At 51.4% G+C, this 22,925-nt stretch overlaps 8 protein-coding genes across 8 annotated transcripts; 2 read left to right on the top strand and 6 right to left on the bottom strand.

The window, feature by feature from the left end:
* Positions 1-26: 26 nt before the first annotated feature.
* Positions 27-1,463, bottom strand: J7T55_002849 (uncharacterized protein; the record flags this gene model as incomplete). Its single annotated transcript, XM_053137964.1, has 3 exons — positions 27-1,035; positions 1,291-1,370; positions 1,452-1,463. The coding sequence occupies 3 exons, from the start codon at positions 1,461-1,463 to the stop codon at positions 27-29; spliced, it is 1,101 nt and encodes a 366-aa protein (XP_052998717.1).
* A 1,024-nt stretch (positions 1,464-2,487) lies between these two features.
* Positions 2,488-4,425, bottom strand: J7T55_002848 (transmembrane transporter; the record flags this gene model as incomplete). The annotated part of the gene is made up of 3 exons (XM_053137963.1): positions 2,488-3,078; positions 3,141-3,828; positions 3,902-4,425. 3 exons carry the CDS (start codon positions 4,423-4,425, stop codon positions 2,488-2,490), a joined length of 1,803 nt encoding a protein of 600 aa, XP_052998716.1.
* A 1,258-nt stretch (positions 4,426-5,683) lies between these two features.
* On the bottom strand, positions 5,684-8,645 carry J7T55_002847 (uncharacterized protein; the record flags this gene model as incomplete). Its single annotated transcript, XM_053137962.1, has 7 exons — positions 5,684-6,816; positions 6,877-7,163; positions 7,223-7,469; positions 7,584-7,940; positions 8,004-8,128; positions 8,404-8,450; positions 8,538-8,645. The coding sequence occupies 7 exons, from the start codon at positions 8,643-8,645 to the stop codon at positions 5,684-5,686; spliced, it is 2,304 nt and encodes a 767-aa protein (XP_052998715.1).
* A 468-nt stretch (positions 8,646-9,113) lies between these two features.
* Positions 9,114-10,808, bottom strand: J7T55_002846 (uncharacterized protein; the record flags this gene model as incomplete). The annotated part of the gene is made up of 1 exon (XM_053137961.1): positions 9,114-10,808. The coding sequence occupies one exon, from the start codon at positions 10,806-10,808 to the stop codon at positions 9,114-9,116; it is 1,695 nt and encodes a 564-aa protein (XP_052998714.1).
* Positions 10,809-12,659: 1,851 nt separating this feature from the next.
* J7T55_002845 (hard surface induced protein 3) lies at positions 12,660-14,284 on the top strand (the record flags this gene model as incomplete). The annotated part of the gene is made up of 2 exons (XM_053137960.1): positions 12,660-12,969; positions 13,026-14,284. The coding sequence occupies 2 exons, from the start codon at positions 12,660-12,662 to the stop codon at positions 14,282-14,284; spliced, it is 1,569 nt and encodes a 522-aa protein (XP_052998713.1).
* A 392-nt stretch (positions 14,285-14,676) lies between these two features.
* Positions 14,677-16,281, bottom strand: J7T55_002844 (uncharacterized protein; the record flags this gene model as incomplete). Its single annotated transcript, XM_053137959.1, has 5 exons — positions 14,677-14,799; positions 14,854-15,337; positions 15,402-15,555; positions 15,610-16,010; positions 16,070-16,281. The coding sequence occupies 5 exons, from the start codon at positions 16,279-16,281 to the stop codon at positions 14,677-14,679; spliced, it is 1,374 nt and encodes a 457-aa protein (XP_052998712.1).
* A 484-nt stretch (positions 16,282-16,765) lies between these two features.
* Positions 16,766-18,118, top strand: J7T55_002843 (uncharacterized protein; the record flags this gene model as incomplete). The annotated part of the gene is made up of 5 exons (XM_053137958.1): positions 16,766-17,115; positions 17,169-17,266; positions 17,318-17,611; positions 17,670-17,917; positions 17,969-18,118. 5 exons carry the CDS (start codon positions 16,766-16,768, stop codon positions 18,116-18,118), a joined length of 1,140 nt encoding a protein of 379 aa, XP_052998711.1.
* Positions 18,119-19,644: 1,526 nt separating this feature from the next.
* On the bottom strand, positions 19,645-21,267 carry J7T55_002842 (uncharacterized protein; the record flags this gene model as incomplete). The annotated part of the gene is made up of 2 exons (XM_053137956.1): positions 19,645-20,959; positions 21,065-21,267. 2 exons carry the CDS (start codon positions 21,265-21,267, stop codon positions 19,645-19,647), a joined length of 1,518 nt encoding a protein of 505 aa, XP_052998710.1.
* Between the last annotated feature and the right edge of the window lie 1,658 nt (positions 21,268-22,925).

The raw sequence follows: 22,925 nt of genomic DNA, 5'->3' as shown, positions 1-22,925 counted from the left end.
CATGTGCAACAACACCGACTAGGTCATCAGGCATCATCACTGCCCTCACTGGACTCCTCTGTAGACCCGTCGCCCCGCAAGTCTCCTAAGGACTCGTCGTCGCGCAGCATGCATCTCCAATTTTTCCTGGTTCTGAAAATCATGCCATAGACCACACGACTCAACAATGCATGTTCTGGCTTGGTTTTGCAGACGCCGGGCAGGAGAATACGTAGCATTTTTAAGACAATCCAATGGTCCCCCATATCGTAGTTCTTCGACTCTTCGTAAGGAGAGATGACACCCTCCTCGACTCTTCCAACCCAGTCATCCCAAAATGAAACTCTGAAGCCGGATCGGATCCTATCGAAAAGATTCTTCATGCCGTCGTACATGAGCAAATCACTCACAAGTGCCACGTGCTGTACGTTTGGGCAACACGTGATGAGATCCGCGAGATTGGCGCCATCCGCGGTAAAGGTGAGCAATAGAGACAGTGATGCGTCAACTCCGAACGCGAGGAGTCGGACATTCTCGAAAGCCTGCTCGATGAAAGCCATGTTGTCTTTCTTGTCGAAGCCCGCCACCACATTCTGGCTCTTGAGACACAAGTAGTTTTGATGGCTTTTCCATGGAATGTCGATGGGAGGACAAGAGCTACTAGTTTCGCCTTGTTTCGTCTGGTTCAGGTGCAGACAACTGTCAAAAAGGCGCACACTCTCGTGTCGGGACTCTTTGTTGACTCTACGTAGACTGCGAAGTTCGCGTGTTAAGTCCCGAACTTCGTCCATTGGGACGAGGAAGTACTCCATGAAGTCGAAGGTCTCGTCTCCGTCGTGGGTTCCAGGAGCTGGCTCAACCACCAAGGCGAATTGATAGACGAGTGTGTCTGGGACAGCATCGTATGCCAACTCCCATATCCGAAGACGAAGTTCGGGAGGAAAGTCAGGGAAGTGGTAGAAATCTTTGGCTGGCTCTGGTCCTTTTGGAATGAGAGGCTGCATGGCCGGGGCTGAAGCCATGGTTTGCTTCAGCAAGGGACTTCGAAGTGACTGCCTGTACCATTGCACGTCAGTATTTTGTTCTTATTATCGGTGGGACTTGAGAGATTGTGTCCACACATCTTCAGCGAAGTGACGACTGATAAAGCGACTTGGGCTGCGCGGCTGATTGTGTGGAAATGATTGCTAGACGGTTGGGCACTGAACAATGCTACCGAGAGCAGTTACAAGTACGTACCGCATGCGCGGCTCTTTGGCGATTTTTTGAGGTCTTTGGTAATTGGGTTGAGGAGGAGACGGAGGCGCTCACTTATGTCCCTGTAGGTTGTTTGTCTCCGAGCTGTCGCCCTGCCTGGCGATGCGTGGGCAGTAGACAACTAGCCAGGAAGACTGGGACAGGCCAGTCAGGTTTGTGAAGAGTGGGGTTAGTTTTCTTCAACACAGCGAAAAGGTTTTGCTGTCAAAGTGGACTTCGGTGCGCATAGTCGGCAATAGGGGCCAGTATGTGAATGTTTCGGTGCACGGCCTGCTTGAGGGGTGAAAGCGTGCGAGAGGGCTTGATGGGTTGCGTGCTCTGCTAGTCACTTTCTTCCAATTACACCTTAAAGCGTGGATCCTGTTGAGTTTTGCAATAGCACAGCTACGTCTCAAGCTACAGGCGAACGGTTGCCTATTTTACTTTGCTACATTTAGCCTCGTCGTCCAGTCTGAGGCATCGAACGAACCCTGCAGAGTCAATGTGGGCACTTCGTAGATGATGAATTAGCCTCGAAAATATGGCCTAATCTGCTGCCAATTCTGGCCACCAGTACTTTCGCCGTCTTCATATGCGGGTGCCTGGTTGCAGAGTTTCAGACGAAATGATTGTGACACTTGGATCGACAAACGGGCCTATGCTCATCATCAGAGACAATCTCGCCCAGATCATTTTCTTGATGCGCACTTTGCCTGGTATTCAGGCTCGACTCAACCACTGGAAAGCAGGAGAAGTTGCTTAGGTATCCCGAAAGAATTTCGTACTTCTCTCGTAATTTACCTAGAAGAATCTGGCAGCAAGTTGGGTCCAGGCACCACTTTGGCAATTGTCTCCATTCTTCGGAACCGGAACAAACCGACACAGTGTTCCGAAGACCTATATTATGCGATGCTTCGGCCATCATTGAAGCATATTATTCCCCTCAATGCCATCCTTTGTTTGGCAAATGGCCACTTTCAGCGACTGCTCACAGAATAGCAGAAGATACATCATGGCAAAGAAGGCATTGTGTACGGCAGTTCGGTCACGTTGGGGACGGTTTTTCTCCAAGCCTTCAAATACAGTACGATGAGCATTGAGAGAATATTCATTGATCTTCAACATTAACCACTTCTAAACGCTGACCTCATCGTTCCAACACAAACTAATCCAGCCGACAGTGGCACTGAGTGTCCCTCTACAACCCCCATAAGGCACCACAGAAGCCTCATGACAACTGCCAACGAAGCTGAGCCAACCTCAGAAAACATATTACCCAGCCAGCGGCGACCGGCAGGTGAAAGCATTGACCTGGGGCGTCTCGAAAGCGGCAATAAGTGCCTCAATAGACGAGTAAGTCCCCATACCACTAACCACAAGCGAACCCAGCGCATACAATGTCAACAGGATACACGCCCACCAGTACCGGCCAAAGTAGCCCCTGATCCACCTCTTGATACCAGAGTCGCGGCGCTGGATCTCGCCCGTGTAGGGATCGAACGGCACCTCGCCCCTCATGGCCTCCTTCTGGACGATGAAGCCGAGGCCGAGCAGCGCGGGGAAGGTGTAGGTGAACTGGACGAAGAACATCGCGGCGGTCAGGCCGGTGAGCCCGAAGAAGTCGGGGATGGCGGCGGACAGGAGGAAGGCGATGCTCCAGTAGATCGGCACCACGGTCGCCCAGCAGTACTTGCCCTTGCGCGTCGTCAAAGGGGGAAAGTTGAAGAACTCGATCAGGATATTGTTATATATGACCTTAATTCCAATGTTGCCGTACAGCACAGCAGCAATGAGGCCGCTGAGGACGCCTAACATGTTGCAGGCTGTCTGCCAGTTGTACGGAGACAGGCCATAGTACGAAATCTGGACGAAATCAGTCAGCTGTCAGCCTCTGCCCAGCAGGGCGCAGAAGGGCGAACACATACACTGTTGGAGTACTGGCCCTGATAGTAGTAGACAAATGATCCATAAATCATGTAGACGGCGTAGATGAAGAACTGCGAGGCCCACATGACCTTGAGGAAGTCACGCGGTCGCTGCAGCTCGGCCATGAACTCGATGAACAACTGGGCACCCGCGTACGCGTAGACGCCCTGCATGAGACCGACCAGCGAGCCAACAAAGCCATTGTCGGATGGTGGCACCGAGCCGTAAGTCCGCACCGGTGGGTACGAGCCGTCAGGGAGCTGCGCAATCGACTCGCCCCCGAGCGCCGCTCCAGCTCCGCCGGCCTGGGCAGCGTCGTAGTTGGGCTCACTATGCGCCATGACACCCATTGAGATAAACATCACCATCAAGTTGAGAAACACCGCCCAATTGGCCAGCCATGTAAACCTGTTCAGAGTTCTGATTTGTCCCATGCCGTAACCAACGAGCGCCCAGATGAGACAGCAGATGCTGTAACAAAGGCGGAACTTGGACACCTGCGAGATGGATTGGCCATTGCTGATGATGATGTTGCCTACGGAAAGTAGTAGTTGCAGTCCTTGGATAATGTTGACGAGCCAGCGGAACCACCGTCCATAGATTCGGTATGCGAGGTCACCATAGTTCTTGGCAGGGAATTCATAGCTGTCAATGTTCAGGAACACCTTCCAGAGGAGGTACCCAGATCTGCATCGATCAATTGTCAGTAGCGGGCCAACATTCTGAGAAGAACTTGCTACCAAGAGGCAATGGAACTCACATTCCGGCACAGGCACCAAAGATAGTGTACAGGCCAAAGCCTTGTCCCCACCCCATGGTTCCCAGAGCAAAGCCGACACCAAAGGGGCCCAAGATGTCCGTGGTGATAAGATAAAAGCATGCCGCTGCCGTCGCAGTACGCAAAGCACGACTCGCGTTCGTCCACTCCTCATCTGATATGGTCGCACGGATCTTCGGGTCACTCAAGTTCAGCTCATGAATGGCCTCGCTGCTGCCGGTTGCATTTCCCTTGAGCTCACGGATACCGCCGTTCTTTGAGGGCAACAGTACATCCATGAGACCCATCTTGGACTTCAAGTGGACGCTCGCGTCCTCTTCGGCCCGCGATAGGGCTGCATAGAACATGTACTCCTCAAAGGTCACGTTTGGGTCGTGCAGGAGGCGTTCCTGGGGCCGGTGTGCGACAGAACGTGTGCGGAGCTCGCCCACCTCTGCGCTTCGCTTCTCTGGGCTTGGCGAGACATTGTCGCCGTGGTCAACCTTTTCAACAACACCGTCACTCATTTTCGGTCAGTGCGATGAAATGCAATGAGCTTAGAGCTTGTTTGGAAGTCGAGTAAGGGTAGGAAATCAGATTTACGGTTCGCAGGGACAAGTGGCGACCGACATTCTGGGGAAGACGAGACGGACCAGGGGTGATAGGGATTCCCCGAATAGATGACGGTGATACTCTGGTACTGTCACACCCCCCAGCACACATGCAGGCTGTCGGGGTGGACAGCAGAGAAGCCGTCGCATATCTGGTCTATCCCTGAATAGGCATGTCGGATCATTACCACATATCCTCGCATCCCTCTGCTGACGACTCGCAATTCCAATTGTCCCTCGGCCATTCGGCTGGGGCCTCGCGATACGCTGTCAGCCTGTTTATTATCAAAGTTCGAACCACTATCGAGATCATGCGAGGCTTGGCTGGCTTATCTCTGGAGGATTCCGATAGAGGGTGAAGACAGCCGGTTTCGAAACGAGGCATTTGAATTGGGGCGGGGCCTGCAAGGAAAGCTTATCTTGGACAAGCTTTTATCGCGACCCAGCTTGAACAAGCCACGTCCAGCTTGGCACATACGAATGCCGACACGAGATCCACAAAGTCGAGAATTGAGGGATGATATTCAACGGTTGTAGATGTCCAGCTCGCCTTAATGCAACCTCTTCTAGCTGAGATGTTCCCCCGTTGTGTTCTGAGGTAGCATCTTTCCCGCTCGACCACAAAACGGCTTGCCAACCGTGTCGCCCTCGTTGATGTAAGCCGTGAGACTTCTGCCGCTTCTGGAAGCAAGACTCGAAGGGTGGTCATATGGGGCTCGCATGTGGATCTTCACCGGGTTTCTGTGGTTCAGCAGCTCTTTCTCCTTGCCGTACTTCCGAGATTCTGGGGATCAGGACTTCTCCTTCCTGATAAGGCGATGCCTGACGTAGATGGCGCCAACATCCAGATCTGTCTTGACGGAACAATTCCGCGAGACGCGAATGCGCCACTGTAATTCTGTATTCGGATTTCCAAATGATAGAATTCAGCCGGCACCTGCCTCTGGCGCCCTCGGCAGTAAGTTCCGTGCATGCCAAGTCTTTCGTTCTTCTGGCCTTGGTACCCAATCACGAGAGGATACCAGAATCGCATGACACTACCAGACAAAAGAGGCTCCTGAGCTGCCTCTTGACCATATTACATGCCAACTCTGGTACAATTCGAATGAGCCCTCTGGGCGATTTGGCTGAGTAGAGTGTGCAGATGGCGAATCTCTCCAATTTTTCAGAAACTTTAAAGTCCGAACTGATTATCTTGTATAGGGCCCAACAGGGCCATTTCCCAATCATTGCCATCATTCAGCCACATAGCCGGGTCCAGTTGATCAAACATTTCGTTCGTCCAGATGCTGTCGAATTGCCAGTTATCCCCTATGGACCCCGGGGGCATTACGCCTTGTCCAGCCATTTCCATTTGTTTCTGAAATGCAGCGAGAGTGTTCTCTTCATTGTAAACGGGCTGCCGTCCGTGTGTGGCCTGGCTCTCATCTGCCGCCATGCCAGAATCCGCCATCCGAATGTCGTTTCTCTCGCTTGTGTTCTTCGTCGCGGCATCCGCCGTGCGTTCTGTCGACACACCACCAACGGCGATAATCTCGGCCCATTTTTCCAACTTGGCTCGAGTTATCAAGACTTTCTTCGAGCACAGATACCATACGTCGTTCTGCCAAGCCCCGCCTGTTCCCTCCTCCGTGAGCTCTCGGTGCACCTGTTCGCAGCGCTGTGCTAGGCTTGCTAAGATGCCGATGATGTCAATATTTAGACCCGGCTGTATTTGTAATTTGGCTCTCAAGGAGGCAACGACGCTAGGGATGGTTGGATCGGCGACCTCGCGGAACTGAGTAGCTGATATCTGTGTTGGGTCTGTGATTGGTGGAGGCAACTTCGCCAGACCCGAGCCTCTACTCGCTGTTGACACCTTTTTGGATTGTGTTTCGACATCGCTGCTCTTTTCAAATGATTGCAGGGGTGCAAGGCCAGCCCCAAACGTTGAGTTTGGGGAGGGCCGCACAGCCGAAGGGTCCCAGACAATCTTCTGTGGGATGAGAATGTCTGGCGCGGTATTCCCTCGTCGAGCTTGACCTGGACCCAAAAGCTTCGCCCACCGAGCCAGCATTGTGATGCCGTAGACGACTTCAAGCATCACAAATATTGGCATCGCAGTATAAAAGTCAGTCGGCATTTCGAACCACTTCTCAAAGAACCCTTTCAGGGCCGATTGGGCACGGTATAGGCTGTCGAGAGATGACGGACCGTGGAGAGTCACAGAGTTTAGCGAGTCCGCAAGCTTCTTCAACTGACCTGCATCGATAGGCGGCGGTTCATTAAGGTGAAGTGTCACGAAGGCAAAGTACACTTGTAGCAATCCTGGTGCGAGCTTTCCGTTAGCTTCCACTGTAGCTTATTGAGAAGCTGGTAATGACCTACTGTTATCAGTTAAGCTGGCAGGTAATGATGCCTGCAGCCTGCCAATCTCTCCGTGAAAGGCAACCTGATAGGCTGCTGGAGGTGCTTTCAAAATGGCCGAGACATCATCCTCTTCGTCCTCCTGAGACGTCCAGTTGTGGATCCGCTCGGTCAGACGTTGTATCTTGACAAGATGGACGAGAAGAAGATCGGATTCGTGTTCGGATGCTTTTTCTAGATCCTCGAGGCACTGTTTTATATATCTTGAAAACCTCATGGGCAACGCTTTCATTAAGCCAGTCGCCACCCTGAACAGTATCGCCTTGTCAGCATCCCTGTATTGAATCCATTCATGGGCCATACGCACGAGGAGCTGAGGAACCAAACACCTAGTATTGCTCGTCTATCTTCGTTCGTTGTTCGATTAGGCGCTGGCGGATTCAAGACCATGACATTAGATCGCTCCTGGACCTCAGGCGACCTGTTCAAACCTAAATCCGCCAGTAGGGCTTGAGCCAGGTGAAGGAGATTGTTGAGCTGAGCGTGCATCAAGCAGTGATTCTGGTACCAGGCTAGCATGACCAGTATGCCAAGAAGCAGATCCATTGATCGATCTATTCCGCGTTAGTCACCTGTTACGAAACCCGAAGCGATATATTCTGGAAAATTCTAAAGACCTAAAGACGGATGGGCTACCGTAGCGGGGGCAGGCTAAGGCTCATACTCACTACTTTCGACCATCATCTCGTTCATCAGGCGCTGAGTAAGGGCGACCATCTGTCCACGCATCGAATTGACATCTGAGATTGACGCAGACATGCATATCGCAGAGAACAAGAAGGGCCGTTCTGCCTTGAGGCGTTCAGATGTTGTGTCTGGGGGAATAACAACAAACGGAAAGACGGGGGTAAGTCTGTTCCGATAAATCTCCAGGAGCTCGTCGTCTGGGCGTCTCTGAAGAGGGACATCACCGGCCTGCGCCCGACAAATGCACCGAGGTGGAGCATGGCGGTTCCACGTCTGAGGTATGTGTATGACATTGCCGGCGGTACTCGAAGAAATTGGAGAAGGCCCTTGTGATGAACCTGAAACCATGTGCGATCAGCATACGCAAAAAGTAAGAGACCCGCGGTAGCACGTTGACGCACCCTGCTCATCCTCAAGTTGTGACGAAGAACTTTGCCTTGCCCTTGTCTCGTCTGACGGATACTCCCCTGATGCCCGGAGAAGATCGACCAGTCCATTCAGCCGTTCTTCAAGCTGTGATGTTTTCCTGAGCTAAATGTCAGCTTAAGTTTTTGGTTCTCATGGCCTACGAGGACAGCGCAGACGAGGTCGCATGCAGGGCGCATGTCGGTGACTTACGAAGCCTTGGGCGTTCTCTTTTTACGCGGTAGGTGTACCTGTCCCGTACAGTCCTTCCCCAAGCGTTTGCATCTGTTCGGGCATGAGTAAGCGATGGTCTCAATCCGCACGAGAGACTTAGAGACAGGAAGATGGCAAGGAGGGTGTGTGGTGGAGTGTGCATCCAAAGGAGGGTGCAATCACCTGTCACAAGGCGTGCCTGGGTCATCACTGCTACGAAGACACTTGGCCTGCAGGAAACAGTTAATTAGCATCTGGCAAGCATATCTGGGCGGAAACCCCGAGCATGCCGCGACGAGAGTGGGTTCCCTTCTCACCTTGGCGGTTGCGCACACGGCACAAGCGCTGCCCCATCGGCCCTGCTGGCTTTTGGAGCCGCGAGCCGAGGGCAGAGCTGAAAGAGGCTCGATGCTCCGGCGGTTCATCGAGTCGGCGTTTATCACTTTGCGCACCTGGTGTGGGATTGCCAGACAGGATTGTGGACATTTACCGCGAGCACGTATGTGTCAGATCATGGTGGGCGTGGGAACAAGTCCGAAGGCTGGATATCCGGCCTTTCCGTGAAACTCCGTTTCCCCTTTCCCCGTTACTTTAAACTTCTTTGGGAAAGCGTACTTTAATTTGCAGGATGAGAATTGGCATTGATTCTGACTAAGCCGTACGCAGACTCCTCTCTGCCACCTGCATACCCGTTTGGGTAGATCCCTGGCACGACGAGGATCTCGTGCCAAACCAGCGACAACAAGAATGCTCATGACTTTCCTCTCAAAATAGGTCGTCCCCTCATGTCTGAGTCCCTGGTGCTAGGGCACAAGTGTGCACGTCCATCGGAAACAGAAGTGCAAAGCGAGTACGACGTTTGTATCCCACATGCCACCTTTGTCAATCCGATCTTACTCCCAATCCATCTCGAGGACCTCTTTGACCAATTTGTCCGCAATCAGACCATCTTCTCCAGCTTCATCGTCCTGGTTGCCTCCAGTGCTGCCGTACGCCCTATACTGGTCCTGTGCTGGATTCTTTTGCCAGATGGCTCGCTGCTCTGCCATGAATTGGTTGATGCGTTCCTGCGCCTCTTCTTCGAATCCCATGATCCTAGTCGACCTTGCGTGAGCTTTGAGGAACTCCTCCGTACTCTGTAGCTCTCCTGTGCTGCTTCGGAGTCCGTCATTGATCTCGCGGCGGTTGTCAGGAGCCAGAATCGTGTACAGGAAATCCTGCTGGAGCTGCGCCTTGGCCTCAGTTATCCACTGCGACACTGCCCGAGGTCCTCTGTCGATGATGGCCTGCGGTGCAAAGATAGTTCGCTGTCCCAAGCTCTCCTCTAGAATTGCTTTCGCGTTGTCTATGGAGTTCAATTTACCGTAGGAGGTTGGTTTGAGGTCTTTGGGACTGTGCACCTCGAAGTGACCGTGTGCCTTGCCGTTCTCCTGGTACCAATCGCGGTCGTGCCGCTCGTACATGTAGGCCAGTGTCATTTCTGTGACTGGTCGAACTGTCTCCTCTAAAACGTTCCACAGGCGGACGTCCAAGGCACGCTGGCCATTGCCTCCCTTGGCGATGTCCTTCCAGAGCTGGTTAATCTCCCAGAAGGTGGCTTCATCAACGTCCTGGAGCCACTTCTCAACGGCTTCGCGATCGGCTGCCCCTAGATTGAGCTCCTTCATCGTGTTTGCGATGCAGAACTCCCTGCCGACGCACATGATGCGAACAGCTTTGAGAGACGGGTCCACAGCTGCAGTGGATCGGATCATATGAAGGGCAACGTAAAGAGCCTCCAGCTTGGCATTCTCCTTGGTCTGAGGCATGTTGCTCTCAACACAGGTGACCGTGTTCCAAGGAGAGTTCTGGTGGAAGAAGACAGCCGCGCCCGCGCTGCCGTCCTCGCAGACGACGCCTTCAATTGAAATGACGAGCGTCTGAGGGTCCGTCTGCAGAGCCCCAGTAGAAGGCTCGATGCCGCAGAGGTTCATGACGCCCCTCTTGTGGTTATAGGCCAGCAAATTCTCATCAGAGACATCTCGATGCCTCAGGCTCATCTCGGGGTCGAAGAAGCGGACGATGGGCTGGCTGTCGATGCTCATCACCGATTCATCCCAAGGACCCTGTACCTCTGCGAGGGTCTTGGTCAAGCCGCTACTAGAGCCATCGGTCTGGCACATCAGTCGGGTGTACTTGCTATCCTCATATTTATTCGGTGATGCGTTATACGAAAGCTTCGTAGGAGTGTATTGAGACAGAGGTGTGGCGCAAAGAGAGGTTCTGAAATCGAAAGTGGACTCGGAATCATCGCTCTGTCGAGATACAGGAGAAGTCATGGTCGGGGTACGGGGAACGTCAAGGGTATCGCAGTCCATCACTCCATCCGGGGCGCCATCAAACTGAGAAATGGTGTTGACTTTGTCGTTACTGGCCACGAGGAAACTGTCGAGGGTGCCGATGTCATGGAAAGCAGCAAACTCGAGCAGGCGCTCTTTCAGTTCGGGGACGGTCCAATCATGGTAGTCGGCCATGGATTGGAGATTCTTCTGGCTCCAACGGTCAAACATATGCTCTCGCATTTCGTCGGTAATGCGGTAGCCGAACATGGTGACGAGTGTGATAGGGTTTTTGATGAGGTGCGTTGTCGATGAAGAGGTTGGTCAGTCGGAAGAGCGACGATGAGTGATGGCAAGACGGTCTCCGCAGTCCAGGGCGACAAAGACGATCTTGCAAACAGGTTGTAGAGCAGTCGCCTTTCTTCAGCGTAGAATGAATGAAGCAGGCACTATGGTCTCTTGAAGTGAGCCGGACAAATGGACAGAGTAAGGCCTCGTTGGTGTTGGGAAAACTTCAGATACAGCTTGGCAGTTCCGTGAATCAAGGCACTTGGCAAGCGTCGGACTGTGACATGTGGGGGTTTGAAGGTCAACTGATGAGATTTCGATTGAAGTATGACCAAGCTTCGAGATATGGGCCGTTTGGAGCCTGAAAACCATGAAGAGGTGGGAAGTGGCTTTTATTCTGAAGTCGAGTTTTGACTGCGCTGCCAGTTCATCTGATCTCTTATTGCAAATATTCACAATAGGCACAACCACGAGCCTGGCCAACCAGAGATCAGGAAAAAGTCTTGCGCAGCTGTTCAGGTTCATTCTTCCATTTAAGGCCAAAGGCCATTGTCATTGAGCTTGCAAAGTGTAGTATTGTCATGACTTTTCACTGCTGTGGCCTTGTGATGCCCCAGCTACATACACCTATAATCATTAGCTTGTCAGGTCTCTCTCGCAATATCCTTTTTCCAATATGTGAAAAGTCCATAAAACTAAAATTTAGTGTCACATCCTTTCAAATGGGCAAAAGTCGGGGGTCTTTCCCAAACGCCTTGGTAAGTTTTGGCAAAAGCCCGATTTTCTTATGCATGTACAATCCAATCCATACCTACCCCACAGCTCTAATGAAGATTTTTAAGTCCTACGAGCGACGACCTGGATCTCCTTGATACATTCAGTTGAAGTAATTGACCAGAGCAACTGCAAATAGGCTACCTTCAGAACCCAAGCCACGGATGGAATATTGCTGTGGTTGTTCCAATTCATGTTTTAGACTCGAAGGCCTGAAGTTTGGGGATTGTGGCAGCCATGTCCGGCATGTTATGCCAACTAGTCGCCACGTTCGATGCCCTACTTTGCATATCTCCTAGCAAGGCCTACAAGGCAAGATCCATTCTTATATCTAAGAATAGCCACCTAGGGCAAAGTTATAGACTCTTAGTCTTTAGATCGCAACGTCCTTTGAAGGCATTCTATCTCTACTCCAAGATCTACCTGCATCTCTAAAAGGTGACTCTGGGTTGTGTTGACATAATCCGTCATCCCTTGTCTCCGCCCTAGCTTCGAAGCGGCGAGAGGTGGCGGGTTAACATTCCAAGGCCCCCCTTGTTGGCCCTGGCTTGGACCCTCATTCTTGGGCTCCATTCCACAAGACTGCGGTTAACAAGCGATTTCAGACACTAATACTGAATACACAGTCTCGGTTGCGGAAACATCGCGGAACCTTGGCTGTTTTCAGAATCAGGGGCACCGTTCTGTCCATACGCCCCCCCTGTCTTGGACTGAGAAAGGTCGTACAACTTGGCTATTCGTGCGACTTTCTAATATGCTTGGAAATGTAACGCCTGTTGTAATCAATTGGATGTCGGTTGAACCCCTTGGCATTAACAATCAAAAGAGCAAGACATCAACCACAGCAGGTGAAACAACACCACGTTGTCTCGAATTCCAGCCTACGTCAGGCTCCCTCCTTGGCTGATCTGCTAAATACGATTGATCCCCAGTCTTATGCTGATGTGACGGGCTCGCGCTCATTTTACACTTGACGCCAGAAGACTGCGTAAGCTTACGATAGCAAAGTGGTGAGGCCCAACTTGCCCGCCTCTCTGCCTTGTCTTATTCTACCTCACCATGTTCGACAGACCAGGTCACACGACACATGATCGAGATGACTTTCCACCCTTCATACCGCATGAGGATGTCGAGGAGCTAAAAGACTTGGATGGCTCACAGGAGGAAATCTTATTTCAGGATGGAAAACCGGTCACCCATTCTCTGGGTGCAAACAAGGCAACGCGATGGGCCCTGGGCTGTCTTCTGGTCTTCGTCCCGAGCTTCCTACGAAGCCGATTTATCGTAGGCCTACTCCAGGTTTTTGTCCCCAGTTTCCTGCGATCAGGTCCCAGTGAGCCCAAGAAACTCCATCCGACAGCATGGCTAGGTGAGTACGATGTCCCACTGGCAGTGTTGAAGGTCCATGTACTGAGAGCGTCTTAGATGGCATGCGCGGTATATCAGCCCTCTGCGTTGTGATATATCATTCAAGTCTCCTCTGGTTCAACTGGGACCTTCACTCAGGATACGTGCCTGGCTCGATGCAAATTCTCAAGCTACCGATCATACGACTCTTTATATCCGGCCCCCCTCACGTCGCCATATTCTTCGTCGTCTCAGGCTATGCCATCTCATACAAGGCTTTGAAGCTCGCCCACCAAGGGCGCTTCGCTGAAGTTGGCTCGACGCTTGCCTCGTCTTTTTTTCGTCGCCATCCCAGATTGTTTATGCCGGCAGTATTCGTCACCTTCGCTTCAGCTCTGATGACGCAGATGGGCTGGTATGATCTCCAAGGACTACCTGGAGTAGCCATCCCAACAAGAGAGCCACCACACGCTGGAAGCTTTCGGGAGCAGATGGTTCATTTTGTCTGGACGGAGATCTTAAACACCGACCCGATTGGTCAAGAGCATCCAAGGAGCGGTGTGCCGCGGGCTGTCGAAAACCCCTACGATGCCAACCAGTGGACGCTGCCAATAGAGTTCAATACCTCGATGGTCGTCTTCATGTTTCTGGCCGCATTCAGCAGGGTGAAGAATCGAGTTAGGATGACATTTGCGTTCGTACTAACTGTCTACTTCGAGTACTTCTGGAGCTACTGGGCGTTATTTCTGTTCCTTGCTGGAATGCTCATCTGCGACGTACACTTCGAGATCGATAACATGCGGGCCCAGTCAGCGAAGACCATGATGTCGGAAGAAGTCGCTGTGTTGCCAATTTGGGCTCGGGTGCCGCAAGGCATCTTCTCAAGGATATTCAACAAGATTGCAAGCTCTCGCATTCTCGGGCGCATCACCAGCATCTCGCTTTTCATCCTCGGGCTCTATTGGCTCAGTGCACCCGAACTAAATTACATCACTCATATGGGTGCAGTGACCTTGGTGTTCGCCGTCGACCACGCGATTTATCTGCAGATCATTTTCACCAATCCTGTCTCACAGTACTTGGGAAAGATCTCTTACTCGTTATACTTGATCCATGGTCCTCTACTTTGGACGTTGGGATCGGTCTTAGGAAGGAGGTGTGTGGCTTTCACGGGAGGAGAGACAAACGAGACATATGTCCTGGGCATTGCAATGGCTGCATTTTTATGGTGGCCGGTAGCAATCTGGATTTCAGATCTCACATATAGGGGTGTTGATTCGAAATGTGTGCAGTTCTCAAGGTGGGCTTATGAAAAGCTCTTGAGAAAGGAGGTTTAATTTCGAATTTTGTGAACAGCTGCACTATAGATAATTAGATAGAGATCATTCAGTCATTCTTTTTAACGTTCGTAAGGAAGTCAATTGTCACAACGATGTGGGTAAATATGTTTCGCTCGTTATTTCTTCAACGAAATTGTCTAAAGCTGTGGTGATGGACCTAACCTCAGTTTCCTAATAAAATCCCCCAATATTATTTTGTTTACGATTTAGACGTCTTCGAAACTGACATTTCTCCAAAATCCGTTTCCCCTGGGCGACTTGAGATCGCATTACCAGAAGTATATCTTCTCTAGTGAGTTTGACATTTGACGTGGATACGCTGAAGATTTCAATACTGAAGCTCGGCCGGAAATTTCGCCGCCAAGGAACCATCTTTAAGAAATCGTATTTCATTCTGACGCCACGGTCTTCTCTGGGCCACGATGAATGATTCCAGCTTGCCGAACAACTAGGTATCCAGGGACACTTGCGACAGCCCACAGCGCAAAGTTCAGACCTAGAGGCACAGTCAACTGTGACAGAGTCAGCCATATGGACTTGATAACCTGTGAAGTGATTTCACCTACTGGTGCGGAGGTTGAGCTGATCCCACTTGCTATACACTGGCCCGCCGCCTCTACGGCTCGCGCGACCGACATGTATCGAACAACTTCTTTCGGGTCTCTCGCCATAAGACCTATCAGCCAGAACCCATAGTTGTATGCAAGACTGAAGTTGATGGACCAGAAAATGTACAGTGCCCAGCCTCTTCCGAATCCGTCGTCACTCCAGTCCAAGGACGGCTTGTCCTTAGTATATCCGACCTGCACGATGGTACCCCAAATCCAGCAGCCTCCTATCAACGACATCATAAAAATAAAGCCGTACCTGGCACGCCGATTGAAGCTGAGGCTTGTCCAGTCCAGGAATGCACCGAAAAGAAGTGTCGTGAACACTTGCGCGAGAGCGGAGACCAATGATGCCAGTGCTCTAGAACGCACAGAGAAGTACAACGAAAGATAAGAACTGTTGTAAGGAAGTTGGAACGCTACATATAGGAAGTAGGGAAATCTGCGGCGTATCAATGGTCAATTCTCGCAGTAGTCACTTGAAGTTCGAGATGTTCCAAACTTACATCAACAAAACATCTCTGCGACAGAGTGCTTTCCCGAGCGCCTTTAGCTCATCAAAGTCTGAGACACGCTCGCCAATCTGGACTCGTGTTCCATTTCGACGTCGCACTTTGCTTGGAGATGACAGAAAGGAGACTACCACCGGACCTAGGCATTCTGCGTTGATGTAAGACTAGTCTTCTCTTTCAAAAACGGACTTAACAGACTCACGCAAAACCACGAAAACAATATAGGTTCTCCAGTCCAACTTGCCAGTAGTCCTCCCGGCATAATTGAAAGCAAGGTTGATGGCTCCTCCAAGGATTGAGCCACTGTTTCGGTAGGCAAGCCAGTAGGACAAATAACGGCCTCTTTTCTCGGGCTCAGGATAACTCAACATAATAGACCCTTCCGCGGACCAGAATATGCCGGCACTGAGCCCACACGCTGCAGAGCCTAGGTATATGAACCAGACAGTGCCATAGCGATTATTCGCATACAATGCTGCCGAGTACAGAACATAGCCAGTGGTCCCGAAGATCAAAGCTGCCTTCAGGCCAAACCTGTTTGCGACGATGCTTCCGGTCAGGCAAGCGAATGTCATGGTTGCGAACAGAATCGCGTTACCGGCCCTAGGAATTGTATCGTCAGCTTTAATCACTGCTCAAATGAGGTAGAGGCAAGTCGTTACATGACCAGGTATGGCGTTTGCTGACCACCAGCACCGACTGATTGCATCGCATTCCAAAGTCCCGGCGCTGCAAAGGCGGCCAGGCCCACAATGGTTGCGTTGAAAAAGACTCCTCGCCGCCAGTTATACGCATTTCCGCTGGCCTCAAGTGCATCCGGTTCTGATGAGACCGTCTCTTGAACCAGATTGTCCTGGGGTTTCACCTCCGGCATATCGTTGACGTGCGACGGTTGCCGTCTTCGAATATGCGATGTCGAAAGAAGCAACAAGAAAATGAATTATTCTGGAGTTGAGACTACCATCGTAGTCACGAATCATTTGCCACGAGCAAATTAATTACTTCTCCGTAGGAAGAAGATGTTGCCGAAAGATACCACGGCGCAACCATGAACAGAGCGTGGGTGATTCTACGGTCTGATGGCGTAACCAGCTCTTGTCCAATGGAGAAGAGTTGCTAGCCAGCAACAGTGGAGAAAAGTCCATATTGCGGCATCAACACATCCCGCTCTAAGACCATTTCACAATTCAAAATCAAATCGAATGAGAAAATTCGGCCCTTCTGGTCCAGGCTGGAAATACAGGACTCCGATGCTCAAGTATCTGGACGCTTTGGCCAAGGCCTAACGAGTCCCAAGGAAATCAGCTGTGAATGACCACTCTCCAACAACAAACCAAACACGACGTCATTTGCGAAAAATGCCTTTAACCAAGATTTTCGAGCCCTTCTCTTTCGAGGGACAGAAAGATGTGAGGAACTTTAGCTCGCTGCCAAGTGCTGAGTTCCCCCTTGCTCTGCGGCCAGCGAATGGCTGGGATCCGTCTCTACAGGAGTCCATCGAGACTGTCAGTCAGCTTTCTAGTTCGGGCGAGCTTAAAAGAATCATTCAGAAACACGGAGGTGCGCTGCTTATTCGGGGACTACCGATCAGAACCCCAGAGGACTACAGTCAAATTGCACATGCTTTCGGATTCATTGCCCATGAAGAGGTTGGACGGCCACCAATCAGGACGGTGCTGGCAAAGAATGTCAAGACAGCCAACGAAGGGTGAGCCTCTAGATATCATGAAATGCGGTATGGTTTGATTAAATTTTTCAAAGACCACCAGATCTGCCTATCTGGCCTCATAACGAGTATGGGTGGTCAACAATCCACCCGGACTGGATTAGCTTCTCAGCTCTTGCGGTTCCCGAATCCGGTACGCTGCAATCTCGAGCCCGGATGATCTCAAACTGACTTGACCACGAAGGTGGCGAGACTCCAATCATATCAGGATTGGGCCTTGTGAGGGCGTTGCAAGCACAAGCTCCAAAATTCATCGACAAGCTGCAAAAGAAAGGCGTCAAATACGTTTATCGTTACGGCGTGAAGGCGATAGTGTCCACCACTGGGGCAAGCGTCATCGATGCCTATGGGCAAGAAGTGAAATCAGACGACGATGAAGTCACCGTGAGGAGGAAGGTCGAGGAGCAAATTAAAAGACATAGTCATAATTTCGAGTGGCATGACGACGGGTCATTGAGTGTGACCCATGTTGTCCCAAGTACGTAATCTCCCGAAGCAATGAGCCTTAACCCTCAGTGGCTGACACTGCGTCACAGTCATAAGAAAGCACGAAGACTTGGGTCTTACTACGTGGTTCGGGAACCTCACCAGTGCGTGGGGGCGCAGCAGACATCATGGAGCTACTCAACCTCCTTATCGAGGCGATGACGGCTCATATCACCCTCCTCCTCTGTACGGAGACGGAACCGTCATTGAGAGCAGTTACCTCGACTTGGCCCTTTCGATCGCGGAGTCGTCGCAGGTCTTGCTGAGATGGGAACAGGGTGACGTGGTCCTGCTCGATGTGAGTTACCTCCCAGTCACTGTCAGAAATTTTTTACTGAACCGTATATAGAACTACGCAGTGTTGCACTCCCGCGTACCGTGGAAAGGTAACCGCTCAGTTCTGGCAGCGCTCTGGGATGATGTTCAGGAAGAGAACAGAATCTCAGACTACACCGAAGAATCATGGCGTATCGCATCCGAAGTCCAGGAGAGAAATTAACTCTAAATCACTCGCAAAGACGTACATGTAAGCATCTTTTTATAGGAGGGCGAAGGATCGCGCATATCTTGAAACCACGAATCATGATGAAATCCACTAAGGTGTAGTCTGAGGGTAGTGAATTCATCGCACAGAAGGGACGCGACATGTAACCTCTGTCAAATGTCTGAATGCTTTGCTGAAGACGCTGGAAACTTCAAGGCCTCCCCAAGCCTAGGTAGGTATAATTGCCACTCCGATTCTACACACCCGTTGTAGCAAGTAAACAGGTCAGTTAAGGCTGTTTCGTATCCCCAGCCACTTATATTTAACCATGCACGGTGGACCAAAGCCACCAGGCCTATATTAAAAGCGATGAGTCGCAGGGCTTTTGCCATCCGGCAACGCCACAGATGATCAGTGTTAAGATCCATCGAGCAACATCAAAACATCTTGCTTATACAAAGTGCACGAATATTTGGCAACTCGTCAAGTTTCGAAAGTCTCATCGCCATGTGGCTAAAGACCGGCGTACATACTCTGGTTTGGATGCTTTTGGTCTCGGGCTGATCTTGGTAGGCGTGCGGCTGTGTGAGAACGACCCGTAACTACACCAGCAGTGCCAGAGCTATTGCCCGCCACACTCGGTCGCGATGAATCACCCGCAAATTCCATCTCACATCGCAGAGGTGCCGTCGAGGTGCTACTTAGAACGTCACGATTCATCATGACGTCCGCTACTTTGACGATCGCAAGCCATATGGTCTCATTGTTATAAGGCAACCCGGGATCCTCCGATACTATCACTTGTCTTTGTATTTGCATTGCTTAGAGCTCATAATTCTTGCACAAAGTCTGGGCATACCTAGTTAACGGGCTGTCAACCAGCCCCGCCGTTGTGCAGGCTTTGACGAGGCACTGCGGCCAACATGCATGGTCTGCTCACAGTCTTCGCAAGGTCTCAAGTCTGGATGTATGAGTGGCTACACAAGTCCACCTACGCAAGCCATGATTTGTGGCATCCTTACATTCCTTCCAAATCCTGAGGCCACTCACTGCTGGGCGCTCCATCAAAGCAACCTCGCGATGGGCCGTAACTGGCTGGGCACAGTCTATTGATTGCATTCACGTCGCATCCAATGCACCTAGCCACTGACCCTGCAGATTACCTGCAGTCAGGACCAAGCAGCTCTCCTGCTCGTTCTCGCCCCCGCCCCGTGTTGGCACGCCCCCGGTCTTTCACTTGTGAAACAAACTTTTGAGAGCTGAATCAGACCAGGTCATGTTGATTGGCCTGATGGATGATACGTTCTTTAGCTAAAGCTACCTAGTATTTTTCGCCCCCTTCGCGCGCCTTTCAGACTTGCCAATCAGTGTGACTCATTCGTCACAAAATACAGATGAATCCGCCCTATTGATTCCAGGCTAACGCAGTCTCGGTCATATGTCTCAGTCGCAACAGGCGCGCCTTGATCTATTACATTTGTTTGTTCGCCCGCCTGCATGATCGCATTCGTGCTTGCCGCAGCTGATCTGCCTTTTTTAACTCACATGAAGAGGTAGCTGACCTCCTCCCATTCTGTGCCGTCCGCTGTTGGGTAGAATGTCGATCCTCGGATGGCTTGCATGAGGCTTCCCTCTGCTTCTTCGTCCCTTTTAGATTCCCGCTGCACGCAGGATAAGCAGTACCAAGCCAGTCGGATAAGCACTTGTCCTTTCGTAGAAATTGCCCCATCGTAACAGGTAAATGCTCGTAGACGTATTTCCGCCGTGTCTAGTTCACCGAGATGATATGCAAAAGCAGCGGCTTCAAGCTCACCGGCCTGAGGGCCCTCGTCGTAATCGTTGCAACTTGGTGGGGTGGGCGGCATTTCTGTACCCGGAGAGGGCAAGTCAACATCGGGGCTGAGGCCGTCAGAGCTCTCGATCTTGGGGGCGGGGGTGCTCTCGTCTGACAAAGATGGAGACTCCGTCGCATTTTCGTTATCGCTTGAGTCAATGAACCGTCGTGTGTATGATTGTAGTCCCAAGTATTGTAAAGCGCCCTCGACAATTGCAGGGTGATGCGATGAGGCCTCAATGTCTGTAGAGGCCTGGTTAATAGTCTGGCCAATGTTCTGAGCAAACTTGCTTAATTCTGGGCGGTGCAGAAATGTCGCGACGAAATTTGCGAGGAACAACTCCCGCATATTATGGTGTCCACTTGTTGCTAAGACGGGCTCGAGCACCGCTAGAAGTGAGTTCTTTCGCCTAAAATTCTTTAAACATGGATCTGAATGTGCATTTGTCCGCAAGCTCTCGCATCTCAAGGCCAGCTTGTGATGTGCGCGCACGTAACAATCCCAAATCATTTCCACACGTGGATCTTCATAGTGACAACTGTCAAACGGTTCAAATTGCCCGGCGTCACTCGGGGTAAAAGGCAGAAACGAGTCGGACACATGGGTGTGAAATGTCTCGGATCCAAAGTTACTGAAAGTGTGAAGATCGGTGCTTTCAATACGGAGGCCGTTTGAATCCAGACTGTCCAGCAAGTCCAGGCTGTCTTTGGTAGCAGAGGGCTCCGGAGAGGGAGTGCGGCATTCTACTCTTGACGGCTGATTGCAAGCGGGTGGTGCTGGTTCCGCTCGGCCCAGCTTCGGCGATTTCTCTTCCGCGGCATTCTTGGGAACTCTGTTCTTGCTGCGGCGGATGGTCTTCTGAACACGGTCAAAGTCGAGCTTCTGGCCCGACCGCACAAAAGTTGACGTCTTGCCGATTGAGTCTCTTGACGCTTTCATCTGAATAAGCCTGGCTGCATCCCTGGTGGAGAGGTTCTTCCAGAGCCCCCATTGCTTGAAACGATTCTTGTACTGCTTTGGCCTTCAAACACGCAGAAACAATTGAGTCAGTGAGTTGTCGCGTTCACTGGGCTGATGACAGCAGCGAGGGTTTTGTGTAATGGGTCGCGCGATCAATGCAACTTACGAGGCACGGAAGCTGTAGAGCTTCTCGAGGATCTCGGACACTTCCGAGAGAGTCTTGTTTTCGTCAATGTATAATTGTCGAATTGTCAGCCGCACGGCCTCCCATTCTTCTGGTGCCGGCTTATAGTAAGTCTCTTTCCTTGAGACGGTTTGCATGTGGGCAGAAGGTGCTTCCACCGGCGACGAAGCCGTTGTGGAAGACATGACGATGCCGGATGATAAATAGTGTGGGGCGTGGCGATGATGTTGATGTCGTATGAGATGAGCAACAAGTTGAAAGTGGAAGGTGAAAGAATGGGAAGCGAGCCGAGAAATTTTGGCAAGGGTGGGAAATGGGCACTGCATGGCAATAGGAGCCCCTCCGCCGAGGAGGCGCCACAGAACCGGCGGCCAGTCTGGAGCCAACCGTGCTTGCTCGCTCGCTGCTTCTGGCCTCGACTCCTGGCTGGGTACTTAGTCCCCGGGCTCAAATTAAGCCTACCTAACAGCCCGTGTTACAATTCACTAAATGTCACACCTTCAGCTGCTTGTCTTGCATGTGCTGCTCAAGCCTCTCGGCAGAAGAGTCTACATAATTGCTGTGCTCTAGACCAAGCATACTTGCTTTCGGCAACAAGCAAAAGCTGCTGCGACTATGCCCATCGGCCCTATCGTACGACTGGGTTTATTGGACAAGGATAATAAGCACTATTGTTGTGGAACTCCGACTAGAACGGCTATTCCCAAATATGCCGCGAGGCCGCAGAAGAATGGAGTCAGATTCGGAGTGGAATGGGGGATGCCATGAAGGATCCTACTCTGACTGTCAAACGCAACAAGAGTGTGTGAGCGGGTGAGCGAGGGGGGCGGAGGGCGGGCAAAGTCGTCTTTGATTGAAAGTGCGACATTCTGATGGAGTAACCTTACCAAGGCACACTCTGGGTTTTAGATTTGGCCAGATAAGCAAGCCTCCGCAAAGCCTCTGCAGAGCGGAGACCAATCTGGGCGGCGGGTTGCTTCGACTAGACGGGACCGATTGCCTTGCTAAGCACAGAAGAGCCGGAAATTCCTGCTGGTGCTACAGTACGATACGTGGGCCGTATTCAACCTTGTTTGCGCAACACGTGTTTCATCTCGCATCAACGGGCGGCCATGGGGGAACAGGGAGGGCATTGCGGCCCCCTTTTAATATTCTCCAATGTGTCGTCGTCATGCGTATCGGGTGAAAGCTCTTCCCATTTGCCATGTTAAGTTTCACAACACATAACGTGATGCCGACTCATTAATCGTATTAGGTCTACTAGTGTTGCTGATCGACTCAAGTCAGGCCACTCTAGCTTGGGAGACAGGCTGTGAATAGTTAGAATTGTACTCAATCGTATCTCATCGGGCCACGTCCAAGTAAAATAGTACATAATTGAAGAGTACTCATCTACAGCTCTACTCCGAGAAAGTATATTCATCTCCTGATGTTTAGGAATCGCCAGAGTTGCCGCCATGTAGTCCAGACGGATGTGTCGCAGCCAAGTCGGCGTTTAGCCCGGGCTACCCACGGCACTCGGCTCGTGATGGGTGAATTGAACCGGGACATGCCAGTTGACGCAATCGAAATCTGACCAACCGAATGTGCCACGTTACCAGAGCTCCTCCAAGCCTGGTGGTTTATCGATCACTAGTCCAGATCTAGATCTCATGATTACACTAGGTTCGGGGAAGATACTGCGAATACTCATTAAGGCACACAAAGACCTTGGCGGGATGACCGACTGCGAATCCATCGTTGATGCAATGCGTACGACTCACCCGATAAGGTGCTCGCTGCCGCCGTATTCGTTTCCATGGATGTCAACCGGATCCGTTCGGGAGTGCGATGACTGAAGAGC

The sequence above is a fragment of the Diaporthe amygdali genome, assembly GCF_026229845.1.
Source record: "Diaporthe amygdali strain CAA958 chromosome Unknown NODE_3_length_2959817_cov_65_330692, whole genome shotgun sequence".
Lineage (NCBI taxonomy): Eukaryota > Fungi > Ascomycota > Sordariomycetes > Diaporthales > Diaporthaceae > Diaporthe > Diaporthe amygdali.
Note: the sequence above shows the minus strand (reverse complement) of the source record. Positions and strands in the feature narration are given on the sequence as shown.